The sequence below is a fragment of the Grammomys surdaster genome, unplaced genomic scaffold (assembly GCF_004785775.1).
Source record: "Grammomys surdaster isolate TR1022 unplaced genomic scaffold, NIH_TR_1.0 312548, whole genome shotgun sequence".
NCBI lineage: Eukaryota > Metazoa > Chordata > Mammalia > Rodentia > Muridae > Grammomys > Grammomys surdaster.
The window spans coordinates 1-13741 of NW_021626292.1; the positions used below are offsets into that span (position 1 = coordinate 1).

At 37.6% G+C, this 13741-nt stretch overlaps 1 protein-coding gene across 1 annotated transcript in view; it reads left to right on the top strand.

Moving 5' to 3' along the window:
* Positions 1 to 7: 7 nt before the first annotated feature.
* LOC114616252 (vomeronasal type-2 receptor 116-like) overlaps positions 8 to 13741 on the top strand; it is a gene marked incomplete at its 5' end in the record, with an annotated part of 30249 nt that continues 16515 nt past the window's right edge. The window contains 3 exons of the mRNA XM_028761758.1: positions 8 to 139; positions 676 to 1482; positions 12600 to 12827. Of these exons, the coding sequence (XP_028617591.1) occupies positions 8 to 139; positions 676 to 1482; positions 12600 to 12827 (1167 nt within the window). The remainder of the gene's footprint in view (positions 140 to 675; positions 1483 to 12599; positions 12828 to 13741) is intronic.

The following is a 13741-nucleotide window of genomic DNA, read 5'->3' on the forward strand; positions in this document are numbered from 1 at the left end:
ATGGCTGTCTGGGCTGAAGGAGTATGTGCCTAATTACACGTGTAAGAGAGAGATGAAGTCTGTTGCAGTACTCACAGGCATATCCTGGATAATATCAGCCAATATAGGGACACTGCTGAAACTCTACAAATATCCACAGGTAAGAATGAGTGAAGTGGAAAAATATAAAACCATTTATAACTCAGTGCCATTCCAAGGAGCTAAAAGAATATGGAAGAAAAATGTGCGTATGCATCTGACAATGTTCATAATCCCAAAGAGTAAATGATCAGTGATGTTTCAGGACAGAGAAAGGGAATAGTCTGGAGCAGACACTGATTACCCTGAGTGTAAAGTTATGATGGTCTAGAGATGCTGCTTTGTGCATAAATTATTTGATTCATAAACATGATGAACTTACTGTAGATATCTCCCACTCGCATAAAACCAGTTGAAGGCAGTACATGTCTTTAACCTTAATTCTTGAGAGACAGGTGAATCACTTGAGCTCACAGATTAGCCAAGGTAACCAAAATGGTGAGCTACAATTTCACTTAGAATCCTATCCAAAAAAAAAAGGAAAAGAAAAAAGGGGAAATTAAATATAGTGAATAATAACAAAGAACTCCATTAACAATCCTTGGTCACATGTATAATTATTAATTATTTTACTCTCTTTATATTCTTTCCTTTTAGTTGACTATTGGGTCTTTTGATCCTAACCTAAATAATCATGAGCAGTTTCCTACACTATATCAAATGCCCTCCAAAGATATGTCTCTATCTCATGCCATTGTCTCCTTGTTGAATTATTTCCACTGGAACTGGGTGGGAATCATCATGTCGGAAGGACAAAATAGTGTTCAGATCATCTCAGACTTGATGGCAGAAATGGACAGAAACAGAATATGTGTAGATTTTGTGGAAATGATATCAGTTAGTGAAGTATCTTATTTACCAAACAGGCAACAGAATCCTACACAGATTCTGAAATCATCAGCAAATGTGATCATCACCTACGGTGACAGTGATTTTCTGAGAGGCTTCCTGTTTTATTTAAGACAAACTTTACTAACATGGAAAGTCTGGATCATGAACTCAGAATGGGATGGTGTCATCCAGGCAAAGCATTTCATTGTAAATTCACTCCATGGGAGCCTCATCTTCACACATCACCACAAAGAAATCTCTGGTTTCAAAACTTTTATCCAAACAGTTCATCCTTCAAAATATCCAGAAGATTTTTATCTTACAACTTTGTGGTTCTACCTTTTTAACTGCTCATTTGCTGACGATGACTGCAATACACTGGAGAACTGTCTGCCAAATGCTTCCTTGCATGAATCACCAGGGATCTTTTTTGACATGGTCATGACTGAGTTTGCTTATAATATATACAATGCTGTGTATGCTGTGGCCCACAGCCTTCATGAGATACTTCTTCATCAAGTAGAAGTAAGACCAATAAGAAAGACAGAAGGGCTGATGTCTTCAATCTGGCAGGTAGTGTGTCTCTCACTGGGTTTTTCAGATTATCAACAGTATGATTTTCAAAGTGTATGCTTTTTGAGGTCACACTACTTATTTTGTATCTCTAAAATCACAAGATGAGCTATTTGTAACTAATAAAATGGTAAGTTAAAAGCTATAGAGAAATGGTGAAAAAGGAAAAAGTGTCCCTGGAGGGAAGACAATGTGTTCTAACTCCACAGCAGTGTTTTGTGTTTCCAGATCAATGATTTCTATAAGAAAGATATACAGAGTATCTTCTCTTGTGAGCCCAATGCAGGCAGTGGAGGCTGTGGAAACAAACTGTTAGGCTAGAGCTGAATGAAGAAGGTACAGTGCCTAAGCACATAGAATCAAACAAGACAGAAAGAGGAGTTACAGAGACAAACTGGAGGAAGAGTGTTATAGGTATATTATGCATATAATTATACTAGTATATTATGTATGCAATATAATAAAAGTATGCGGTGACTCACCTATGTAAAAGGGGCTTCAGAAGAAACAGAAGACACTGAGATGACTGAACATAAGATATTTTATAAACCCATGCAGCAGAGCCTGTGGAGGCCAACTGGACAATGCAGATTACTATTGATAAGGTTCCCAAGTATGCATAATTCCACAAGGTGCAGTGAAGGCTATCAAAGAGGTCAGATGGGGAGGTACTCCAATTCTGTTTCCTTGTATAAAGTTAGCTAACCTGATTTCAACAGATACAAGGACTTGCCAAAAGTGTGCTGAACCTTGGACACTGACTATAATTGCAAAAAGAATCTGACCCTTAGGGAAAAAAAAAACTAGGCATAAAACCTGCCCTGAATACTAGTCAGACAGAGGAAAGTTACTATTCAGTCCTACTAGGACTTAATCGTCAACTGAATTGTAAATGCCTTTAGTAGAGGAGACATGTGACTTGAATTTTCAAAAAAAATTTCGTTGGTTATGAGCCTAGCCTTTACCAGCCTGGACAGATGTCATACAGATCCACAGAGAACACAAATGCAAGGTAAGGCTACTATACCCAGAAAAATTCTCAATTAACTTAGATGGAAAAATCAAGATATTCCAAGACAAAACCAAATTTTCAAAGTATCTTTCCACAAATCCAGCCCTACAAAGGATAATAGATAGAAAACTCCAACACAAGGAGGGAAACTACACCCTAGAAAAAAACAAGAAAGGAATCTTTCAACAAATCCAAAAGAAGATAGGCACAAAAACATAATCATACCTCTAAAAACAAAAATAACAGGAAGCAACAATCACTTTTCCTTAATATCTCTTAACATCAATGGACTCAATTCTCCAATAAAAAGACATAGACTAATAAACTGGATATGTAAACAGGACCCAGCATTTTTCTGCCTATAGGAAAGACACCTCAATGACAAAGACAGACACTACCTCAGAATAAAAGAATGGAAAACAATTTTTCCAGCAAATGGTCCCAAGAAACAAGCTGGAGTTGCCATTCTAATATTGAATAAAATAGACTTTTAACTAAAAGTTTTCAAAAAAGATAAAGGAAAAAATCTACCAAGACGAACTCTCAATTCTGTACACCTTTGCTCCAAATGCAAGGGTACTCATGTTCACAAAAGAAATTTTGCTAAAGCTCAAAGTACACATTGCAACTCACACAATTATAGTGGGAGGCTTCAACTCCCCGCTCTCAGCAATTCACAGATCATGGAAACAGAAACTAAACAGACACACAGTAAAACTAAAATAAGTTAAGAACCAAATGGATTTAACAGGTTTTTACAGAATATTTCATCTTAAAGCGAAAGAATATCCCATCTTCTCAGTGTCTCATGATATCTTCTCCAAAATTGACCTTATAATTGGTCACAGAACAGCCTCAATATATGCAAGAAGATTGAAGAAATCCAATCCATCTTATCAGATCACCATGGACTAAGGCTTGTCTTCAGTAACAACAAAAACATTGGGAAGCCCCATACACATGGAAGCAGAACAAAGCTCTACTCAATTACAGCTTAGTCAAGGAAGAAATAAAGAATAAAATTAAAGACTTTTTAGAATTTAATGAAAATGAAGGCATATCACACCAAAACTTATAGGACACAATGAAATCAGTGATAAGAGGAAAACTCATAGCCCTAAGTTTCTACAAAAAGAAACTGGACAGAGCACATACTAGAAACTTGACAGCACCCTGAAAATTCTAGAACAAAAAGAAGCAAATATACTGAGAGGAGTAGACAGCAAGAAATAATCAAACTCAGGGATGAAATAACCATGTAGAAACAAAGAGAACTGTGGGGATAAAATAGAGGCTGCAGCAGTGGTGGAGTCCTGGAAGCTTTCCACACAGCTGAGAGGCCCACATACAGGAGGATGTCTATGGTTCCAGTGGCCTGAGTCTTTGGCGGCGGTAGGCCCCAATAACAGGAGGAAGTCCTTGGTTCCAAAGGGTTTATTGTCATGGCGGATAGTGGATGAATCTGGAAGTACCCCCGTTAAACTCAGGGCAGTCCCGAGTTATATAGGGAGGGAGAAAGGGGGAGGATCTGGGGAGGTTTGGGGGAGGATCTGGGGAGGCATGCTTAATTTGCTCTACCCTCTGGCCTTCATTAGTATGTAAATCCCTAGGGCCTGAGGCCTCTAGTCATACCCTCTACCTGTGCACTTTGGGAGGGGCTGTAATGGCTAGCCTACGTGCCTGAAAAATGTAGTTTTATGGAGACTAGACTGCTTTTAAGGACCCTGGGTTCTGGGGGTGTGCCAAACTCCTGCCGTTTCTCACGTAGAGTCTTGGGGTTCTAGGAAACTTCCAAGACATGAACCTGAATACCCTTACGCAGCCCCACATCTCCTCCCCTTTACTTTTTTAAAAAAGGGGGGTCACTGTGGTGAAAATTTTGGATGAGGAAGCCAAAATAAAGCACTATGTGGTCCAGAGGGTTTAGCACAATTAAGTCACAGGATAAGGGGAGTTGAGGGTGGGGGTTGGGAAGACAAGGGATCATTGACTCAATTGAATACATGTGGTACAGTTTGAGGGTAATAACATCTGACTAATCTAGATACACATTATGTTTTCCTCACTAACATGTAACTTTAGCTATTTGACTTTGGCAAAAGAGTTCATTTGTATCTGGAAGGTCTGAATCTGTCTGTAGGACTCAGTGATCATCTCTGGATCTCGGCATGCATCTCTGGGTCTCAGCTTGTCTCTGGAGTCTGCAGTCGGGTGGTGTGGCTACAAGAAGACAGCATGGCATCCTAGGCAGGTTCCAGAACGTGGTGTTGTCTCTGCTGGACTTGTGGGAGCACCTGTAGAATACTCACAACATGGAAGCAGCACCCAGGCAGGGGGATGTCTGCAAAGGGTATATAGTAAGCATTAGGCTACTTGGGAGCAAGCACGTCATGGTGTGTTGTTGAGATCCTAGAAAGGCAAAGGTGTTTGAGGAAATTTTAGTCCTGGAATATACCTTTGAGTCTGTTTTGAATGGCTGAGGAAGAAAAACATCATATTAATTATGTCTGATAGATAGCCACAGTTTGTCTGTAAAAGGAACCTAGTTGTTAATTAAGAGCTGAAAGATGGTGATCAGCATGTTGATTTAATCTGTGGAAGTAGATCTAGATGACTTTTGAACCTTGAAGAAGTCTTAAGAATTGAAAAAAATGTTGGACATATATCATGAGTTAAAGAGAAAAGGAGACATTTAAACAAAAGGCGAAAAATTTTGGGTTGAAAATCACGAACACTGTTGTTTTAGGTGTTCCTGTTGGGGGAAAAGGCATTAATGGCAGATTTAGAAGTAGTGGAGTAGGGGCCTGCTCTTTCATGTGGTGGCCGGGCTACCACGTGGTGGCTGGGTGCTCTAGCAGAGAGGCCAAGGATTTCTCCATTTGTTTTTCTTAGGCATCCTAAATGTAGAGGAGAAAAAGAAGGCCAACCTTGAAGAAAAGCTCAAAGCAAGAAACATAGGTGTTTGATAGGAGAGTCAGAAGGAGTGAGGTACACAGGGGCGAAGAGAACAGACTGAATCTCAGACCCTCTGCTATCAGGCAAGCCAGCTGGGCTACAGCTGGCTGCAAATGACCTAGAAGGTGAAGTGGGGAAGGGAGCAAGCAGGGATCTGGCCCTGTTGCTTCAGGCAAGCTGGTTGGGCTGTAACCAGCCAGCCACAAATGGCAGAGGAGTGGAGGAAGTCTACACTAGGCTAGCGGGCAGCCTGTGAAAGACTGAAGTAGGCACTCCTGAGAGCTCAAAATGATTCACAGAAGGCGCTGTGGCTTGAAGCAGCTGTTAGCTGTGAAGGAGCCCTCTCTGTGTAGCTGGGGGATGGGGAGAGTGGGTTCTAGGCAACTGCCCAGCCATGAACCAGAATACCATTACACAGTCCCACAGAGAACTACACAAAGAATCAACAAAATCAGGAACTGGTTCTTTAAGAAAATCAACAAGATAGATAAACCCTTAGTGAGACTAACCAGAGGATACTTAGACAATCTCCAAATTAACAAAATCAGACCTGAAAAAAAAGACATAACAAGAGAAACTGAGAAAATTCGAAAAATCATCAGATCCTACTACAAAAACCTATACTCAACAAAACAGGAAAATCTGGATGAAATGGGTAATTTTCTAGGCAGATACCAGGTTCCAAAGGTAAATCAGGATCAAATAAACTATCTAAACTGTCTTATAACCCATAGAGATATAGCAGCAATCATTAAAAGTCTCCCAACCAAAAAAAGCCCAGGAGCAGACAGTTTTAGTGCATGAATTCTATCAGACCTTCAGAGTAGACCAAATGTCATTAGTCTTCAAACCATTGTACAAAACAGAAACAGAAGGAACACTACACAATTTCTTCTATGAAGCCACATTTATGCTTATACCTAAAACATAAAAAGACCCAACAAGGAAAGAGAACTTCAGACCAATTTTACTTATGATTATTGATGGAAAATACTCAATAAAATTCTTGCAAACTGAATATAAGAATACATCAAAACAATCATCCATCATGATCAAGTAGGCTTCAATCCAGGAATGCAGGGATATAAAATAACCTCAAAGAAAACTACCACATAATCATCTCATAAGAAGCTGAGAAGTTATTTGAAAAAATTCAACACCCCTTTCATGGAAAAAGTCTCAGAAGGATAGGAATTCAAGGCCCATACATAAACAGAGTAAAAGCAATATACAGCAAACCAGTAGCTAACATCAAACTAAATGTAGAGAAACTTGAAGCAATCCCACTAAAATCAGGGACTAGACAAAGCTGCCCACTCTCTCCCTTCCTATTCAATATAGTACTCAAACTCCTAGCCAGAGCAATTAGGCAACAAATGGAGGTCAAAGGTATACAAATTGGAAAGGAAAAAGTGAAAATATCACTATTTGTAGGTGATATGATAGTAATCTTATGTGTCCCCAAAAATTCAACCAAAGAACTACTGAGCCTGATAAACAATTTCAGCATCATGGCTGGATATAAAATTAACTCAGACAAATCAGTAGCCTTCCTCTAATCAAAGGATAAACAGGTTGAGAAAGAAATTATCAAAATGACACCCTCACAATAGTCACAAATAATATATAATACCTTGGTGTGAACCTAACCAAGCATGTTCTATATGACAAGATTTATATGATAAGTACTTCAAGCCTCTGAAGAAAGAAATCAAAGGCTATCTCAGAATATGAAAGATTTCTGATGTTCATGAATTGGAAGGATTAAAAATGGCCATCTTGTTATTTGTAAGGGACTCTTATTTGTTGGCCTAGGTGCATCAGACATCCTGGGAGGCCATCAAACTATAGTGTACTCCGAGGATCAGACAAGCTGATGATGTGCCCTGGCAGAAGGCACAGGCTGGAAGGACTAAAAACACATTCTGAACAAATATAACAGAAATACTTGTGTCAATTTTATATTATTCTCATTTCTGTAACTAGTCATGTGCCATTAGCTTATATTTATCTTTCTCTACTACCCATTCTGTCTTTGCTCCTCCATTGTGAAGCACATCAGCAAGTCTTGGTGCTTTTCCTGGAGGAATGACCCATCCTTCACGCCCTTTGTCATATTGCAGGGATTAGGGTGTTGCAATTTCCCATTGATTTAATTGACATGACAGCAACAAGAAACACCCTAAAGAATTGCCTGCACTCCAGTGATGATCCTTCCTGCCTCCATGGTGGAGAAGCCAAGCAAATTTCTCCATTGTAATCTGGATCAGTCACCCCTCCTGTTACTCCTTTTTCATACTGTTCAGGGAGTAGGGTACTCCTGTGACAGGCTTGAGGATGCTTCTTAATCACAGAATGTGGACTTTATAACTATGTATTAGAAATGCAGTTAAATGTTTTAGGCAGGGTTTAACAGGACAAACACATAGAAACATAGAAGACCAACCAACCAAGAGCAATGTAAATTATGATGGCCTGACTAAGAAGGTTTCAAACAAGAATATTAGTAAAGGGCCTACAGATCATTCTTAAAATATTTTCTTGAAAAAAGTGATTGCTTTCATCCCTTGTCCAAAATACTTGCTTAGGCTTTAGCCTTCAATTTATTTAAGAGTTCTGGATAAATGACATTGGCAGATGAGATTTCAAGACAGTCTAATATTAATTCTGTTGTGGTGATTAGTGCTCTTATGCAGATCTTCAATGAAAAGACAAAAGCTGATCAAGAAAAACTACAAAAGGTTCAATTTGAAGAAGAGAGGAAGACGAGGAAGTGTAATCACGCTAAGTGCTGTACTCAAGGACATAGAAAATCTTAAAGCCTGACGTTAAATGTATATTCTGTGTCAATGTATATTGGAAGTATGTGATCTGTATTTTAATTTAAAGGACTTACAGTTAAGAGATTGCCTTCAGTATCAGAAGAGACTTTGAACTTTGCACTATTAAACAGTGTTGAGACTATGATAAACTATGAGGAATTCTGAAGGTGAATTAATTGTATTTTGCATTATAATATACAAACAACTCTATGAGGTAAGGGCAGGGTTGGATGTAGTGGTTTGTTTATGAAAGACCACCATAGGTTCATTTGCTTGAATGCTTATTCACCAGAGAATGGCACTTTTAAAAGGACCAGGAGGTGTGGCCTTTTTGGAGTGTGTTTGGCATTATTGGAGGAAGTATGTCACTTGGGTGGGCCTTGAGGTTTCAAAAGCCCAAGCCAGATCCAATGACCTTCCCTTCATCCTGCTGCCTGTGGATCCAGATATAAAACTATCAGCTCCTTCTCTTGAACCATGTCTGCCTACATCCCATCATGCTTCCCACCATGTTGATAATGGAGTAAATTTCTGAATCTATAAGCCTCAATAAATACTTTCCCTTTAAAGAGTTGTCATTATCTTGGTGTATATTTACAACAATAGAAGACTGGCCATCACTATAATAATACCTAGTTGTCAAGCTTATAAACTTTAATACCATCTTCCTAAACAAGATGTACCCATTTAGAAAATAGTGGCACTCCTGTTATGAGGGTAAACAGTCTGTAATTGCATATTAGGCTCACTCCATAGCAGAGAATCCTTGAATAATCTTGAAATATAGTTAAAAACATGTAACTGAGGAAGTCATAAACCATAATGGGGAACTTATTGCTGTTTGGTTATATTTAAACAGGACCAAATTCTCTTTTAAATATATGTTTAAGGCTGTATACCAATGCTAATCTGAGCCTAAATTAAAGAAGCCTCTCTTCACAGGAGGTGCCAATCCAGTTACACTTGACCAAGTGGCTGAGATAAGTGACTGTCAAGTACTGAGCTCCATATTAAACATTAATAACACATTTCTCTAAGGCTCAGGGAACATTCCTGAGAAGGAGGGTGGAAATAATATTGGAGCTGGAAGACATGAAGAAGTGCTGGAAAATGTCATCTTCTAAGATACAATCGTGGCAATCTTGACCTCATAGAAGCTGAAGTTACTTGTGCTGGATCTGCACAAGACTAGCTATATCAACAATGAGTTATGGAAACAGAAGGGTTCCCTACACTCCCTGCTGAACTAGAGGGTATTAAAATGTCTGAAAGATTAGACCACTGACATTCTACCCCCAAGATGCAGAAGTTTCAAACTATGATCAAACAGAAAAACTCAGCTTCCCTCATAAACTCCTTAAGTGACAGGAAAAGAAAACAACCTTTTCTGTTAATCCTAGTATATAGCTTTTTATCATTTCTTAAATGTATACACTAAGCATTTGTTCTTATTACCCTAATCACTCTATCTTATCTCCTCCCCATCATGTTGAAACCTTCTTCCCAACAGACACACCTCCCATTTTCACATCTGTTTTTGTGACTCACTGAGATTAATTATCATTCTTCACATAAGGATGACTTCACATAAATTATTAAGGAAAACATGGGCAATCTATTACTAGCTAAAATACTGCAAAGCATGACACTACCTCCTCTGGAACCATGGAATGCCTATAGTCCTTCAGTAAGGTGTGGGAACCAATGAGTTACTCCCCCACTGAATGATAGGTGGTAATGTGCGCCATTTCATGCAGGTCACACAGAGGTAATAACAATTGCAATAAATTCATGAATGCAACAATAGGTTTTTATCCAAAATATACTGTTTTAAAGCAACCCTACTCATCCTGTACATCTAAATTTCTTTGAGCTCTGCTTTCTAAATATTCCCTGAGTGAAAAATATGTCCGGTATAAAAGCAAACACTTTTATTAATTATTTTTCTGCTGATGTGATAAGACATCATGAGTAGAACAGAGTATAGAAGAAAAGATTTATTGTGACTTACATTTCGAGGGTTAAAATCTTTAATACTGGACAGCAAGGCAGCAGGTATAGGAGCTAGAACAGCAAAATGACAGCTCATATCTTTACCTAAACCACCAATGAGAAATGGTGGCATAGAAGTAGACTATGTTTCTAAACTCTCAAAGTCAACCTCCAGTTACATATTTCCTCCAATAAGACTGAACTTTAACAATAATACACCGGTTATAGAAAGCAGAAGCAATGGCAATAGCCTCAAATGAGTGGGGGATCTCTGGCTCTCTCTGACAAACATTTCATAAGAAATTAACCTATATATACTACTGGGACTTTTGCTTTGTAAACTTTGACTTTGGTGAGAAAGAATATCCAATAATGCATGGGATTTCAATTCCAAATGATTTTTTTTATTACGTTCTAAGTAGACAAAATAACCAGTAGATTTCTATAGGCCTCTTTCATAGATGCTTACTTATATTATTTCCCTGTCCTCTTTTCTATTCTCTACTCCCATTCCAGCTGAAACCGTTCGACCAACAATGTTCTCCCATAACTTCAGTGTTCCAGTACCTCCTCCCCAACACCTATTGTCTCTTTTCCTTGCCTCTCTCATAAGCTGTTTCTAACTCCTTTGTTCCTATAGACACTCTAGATTAAGCTTACAAATCTAACCATTGAAAGTTATGATCTACCCATGACAAAGAACATTTTACCTTGGCCTTCCTGGTCCTGAATTGCTTCATTCAGTGTACTGTTTTCCAGTTCCATCCATTTTCCTAAAATTACCATATTCCCATTTTGTTACAGGTGGATAATAGTCCATTATGTAAATGTACCACATGTTCATTATCCATTTATCAGTTTATGGACATCCAAGCTGATTTCATTTCCTAAATGTTTTGGATAGAATAAGTGTCTCTGTAGTAAGATAGGAGGTCCCTTCAGCATATGCCTAAGCATTTGGTTAAGTGAGAAGGAAAAGAAAACTATTTCTTTGTTGTTGTCATTGTTGTGGTTTATGAATACTCTAATATGCTTAGATTTGCTGGCCTCAAATTTACTATGCAACCAAGAACAACAAGATACTTCTGATCCTCCTGCCTCTACATCCTGAGTGCTGAGATATCAGGCATGTAAAACTATGCCCAGGTTAATGCAGAGCTGGGATCAAACCCAGGATTTCACTCGTGCTAGGCAACTCTACCGACTGAGCTATGTCCCTATAACACAAACTATTGATATGTTTAAGTGATGTTCAGACTACTCTTGACAGTTTAAGATTCACATCTAACACCACGTAAGGTATTCAAATTTACTCTGAGCAATGTACTGACTAGTTTTTTTCAGTTTGGCACAAAGGAGAGTTACCTGGGAAGGGGTACCTTCAACTGACTAATTGCATCTATCAGATTCCCCTGTGGGCAAGTCTGTGGGGCATTTAATTGATTGATGATTGATGATATGTGGGAGAGTCTAGTCCACTGTGGACAGTGCCATCTCTAGTCAAGTTGTCCTGAGTTGCATAAGAATGAAAGCTGAGTAAACCATGGAGGCAAGTCAGGAAACACATTCCTCCATGGTCTCTGCTTCACTTCCTACCTTCAGGCTCCTGCCTTGAGTTCTTTCTTTGGCTTTCTTCAGTCTTCAGGACAGTAACCCGTAAGAATTTTATCAATGCAACAGAAAGCAAATCAAAACAGGTTAATTCTGAAAATAAATAGATGGGTCTAACATTTCCTAGACAAACAGAAAATTACCTGATTTTCATTCATTTAATTAATATTCTTGTATATGATTCAATACTGTGTGTTGGACTGACATTTTCATAAATGCTACATCATTAATTACTCATAGGCTGCAATTTGTCCTACATTTTTTAAACCTATGTTAAATTTGCCTTATTCAACAAAGACTTATACAATAAGTGACTTTCTCTAACACTCAGATTATTTGTCTTCACTCTGATAATAATTTTATCATAATGTAATCCATAATCTAACTTTTTTCGTATTTGTCTTTTACTATGAGGTGTGGGGGGGTGTTTTTCTTGGGCTTTTGTTTTCGAGTGTTTTTTCCTTCTGTTTTAAACAGAGAAAGGAAAAAGATGGAGTTGAGTAAGTGATGAGTTGGTAGAGATCTGAGTGGTGTTAGAAAATGAAAGACTCATGATCAAAACATTTTGCATGTAAACTTCTAAAATATTTCTATATTATCTTTATTTCTTGATGTTTTCTTTTGCATGATATTTTTGAAGTTTTATGTACTGATATTTTAAAGTTTTCTCTATAAATTTTAAAAATATTATTGAGATGTTAAAAATAATAATGTAACTATTTTAGCTGCTCCCTTTTCTGAAGAACATGCAGTTTACTAATCCTGCTGGAGAACAAGTGAATTTGGATGAGAAAATGAAGTTGAATGCAGAGTATGATATTCTCAACTACTGGAACTTTCCAGATGGTCTTCAACTTAAGGTGAAAATTGGTCAATATTCTCCATATGGTCCACTAGGTCAACAATTATCCTTATCTGAGGACATGATAGAATGGGCTACTGGAATTACAGAGGTGAGTTGCATATAATTTTAACACATTGAATGACATGCAATAAAACTCATGTTCTTTGAGCTACCCTTACCTTAAAAAGCTATCTGCAATAAACACCCTCTCATAAAGGAAAAGGTACTTTCATCCAGTGGAGACTCACTTCAGTGCAGGCCCTATACCCAGGACACTCAGTGGTACTTAGAGAGATATTTTAAAATCTATCTGTTTAAATCACATTTCTTTGGGCAAAATCTTCATATTTGTTTTTGCCATGAAGTCTGGAGGTTGTTTTTCTTGAGCTTTTATTTTCAGTTTTGTTTGCTTGTGTTTTAAATAGAGAAAGAAAAAAGATGGAGTTGAGTAAGTGATGAGTTGGTAGAGATCTGAGTGATATTAAAGGATGAAAGATTCATGATTAAAATATTTTGCATGTAAACGTTTAAAAGACTTTTTATATTATATTACCTTTATTTCTTGATGTTTTCATTTGCATGAAACTTTTTGCAGGCTTATATACTGATATTCCAATGTTTTCTCTATAAATATTAAAAATATTACTGAGGTGTTAAACATAATATAAATATATACAATGTTAAATTTTTTGTTTTATGATCTATAAGCTATACAATTTCACAAAAATTAAAAATAAAATTACCTTTAAAAGTGAAAAAATTTATTCTGGATTTTTGCCTCCTAACTACTTACTCACATACCAAAATGCATATTCTGGGGGGGGTTTGGTTTTTTTTATTTATTCCGAAAATGTTTTCCATACATTATATTTTGATCATCCTTTTCCCCTTCAGTGAATCATTGAGGATCCTATCCAACATGCTGCTCACCCAACTATATAACTTTACTATCCATCTCTCTTCTAAAACAATACCAAAAAAAAGAACAAAGAAACTACATATGAAATAAAATGAAACCCACAG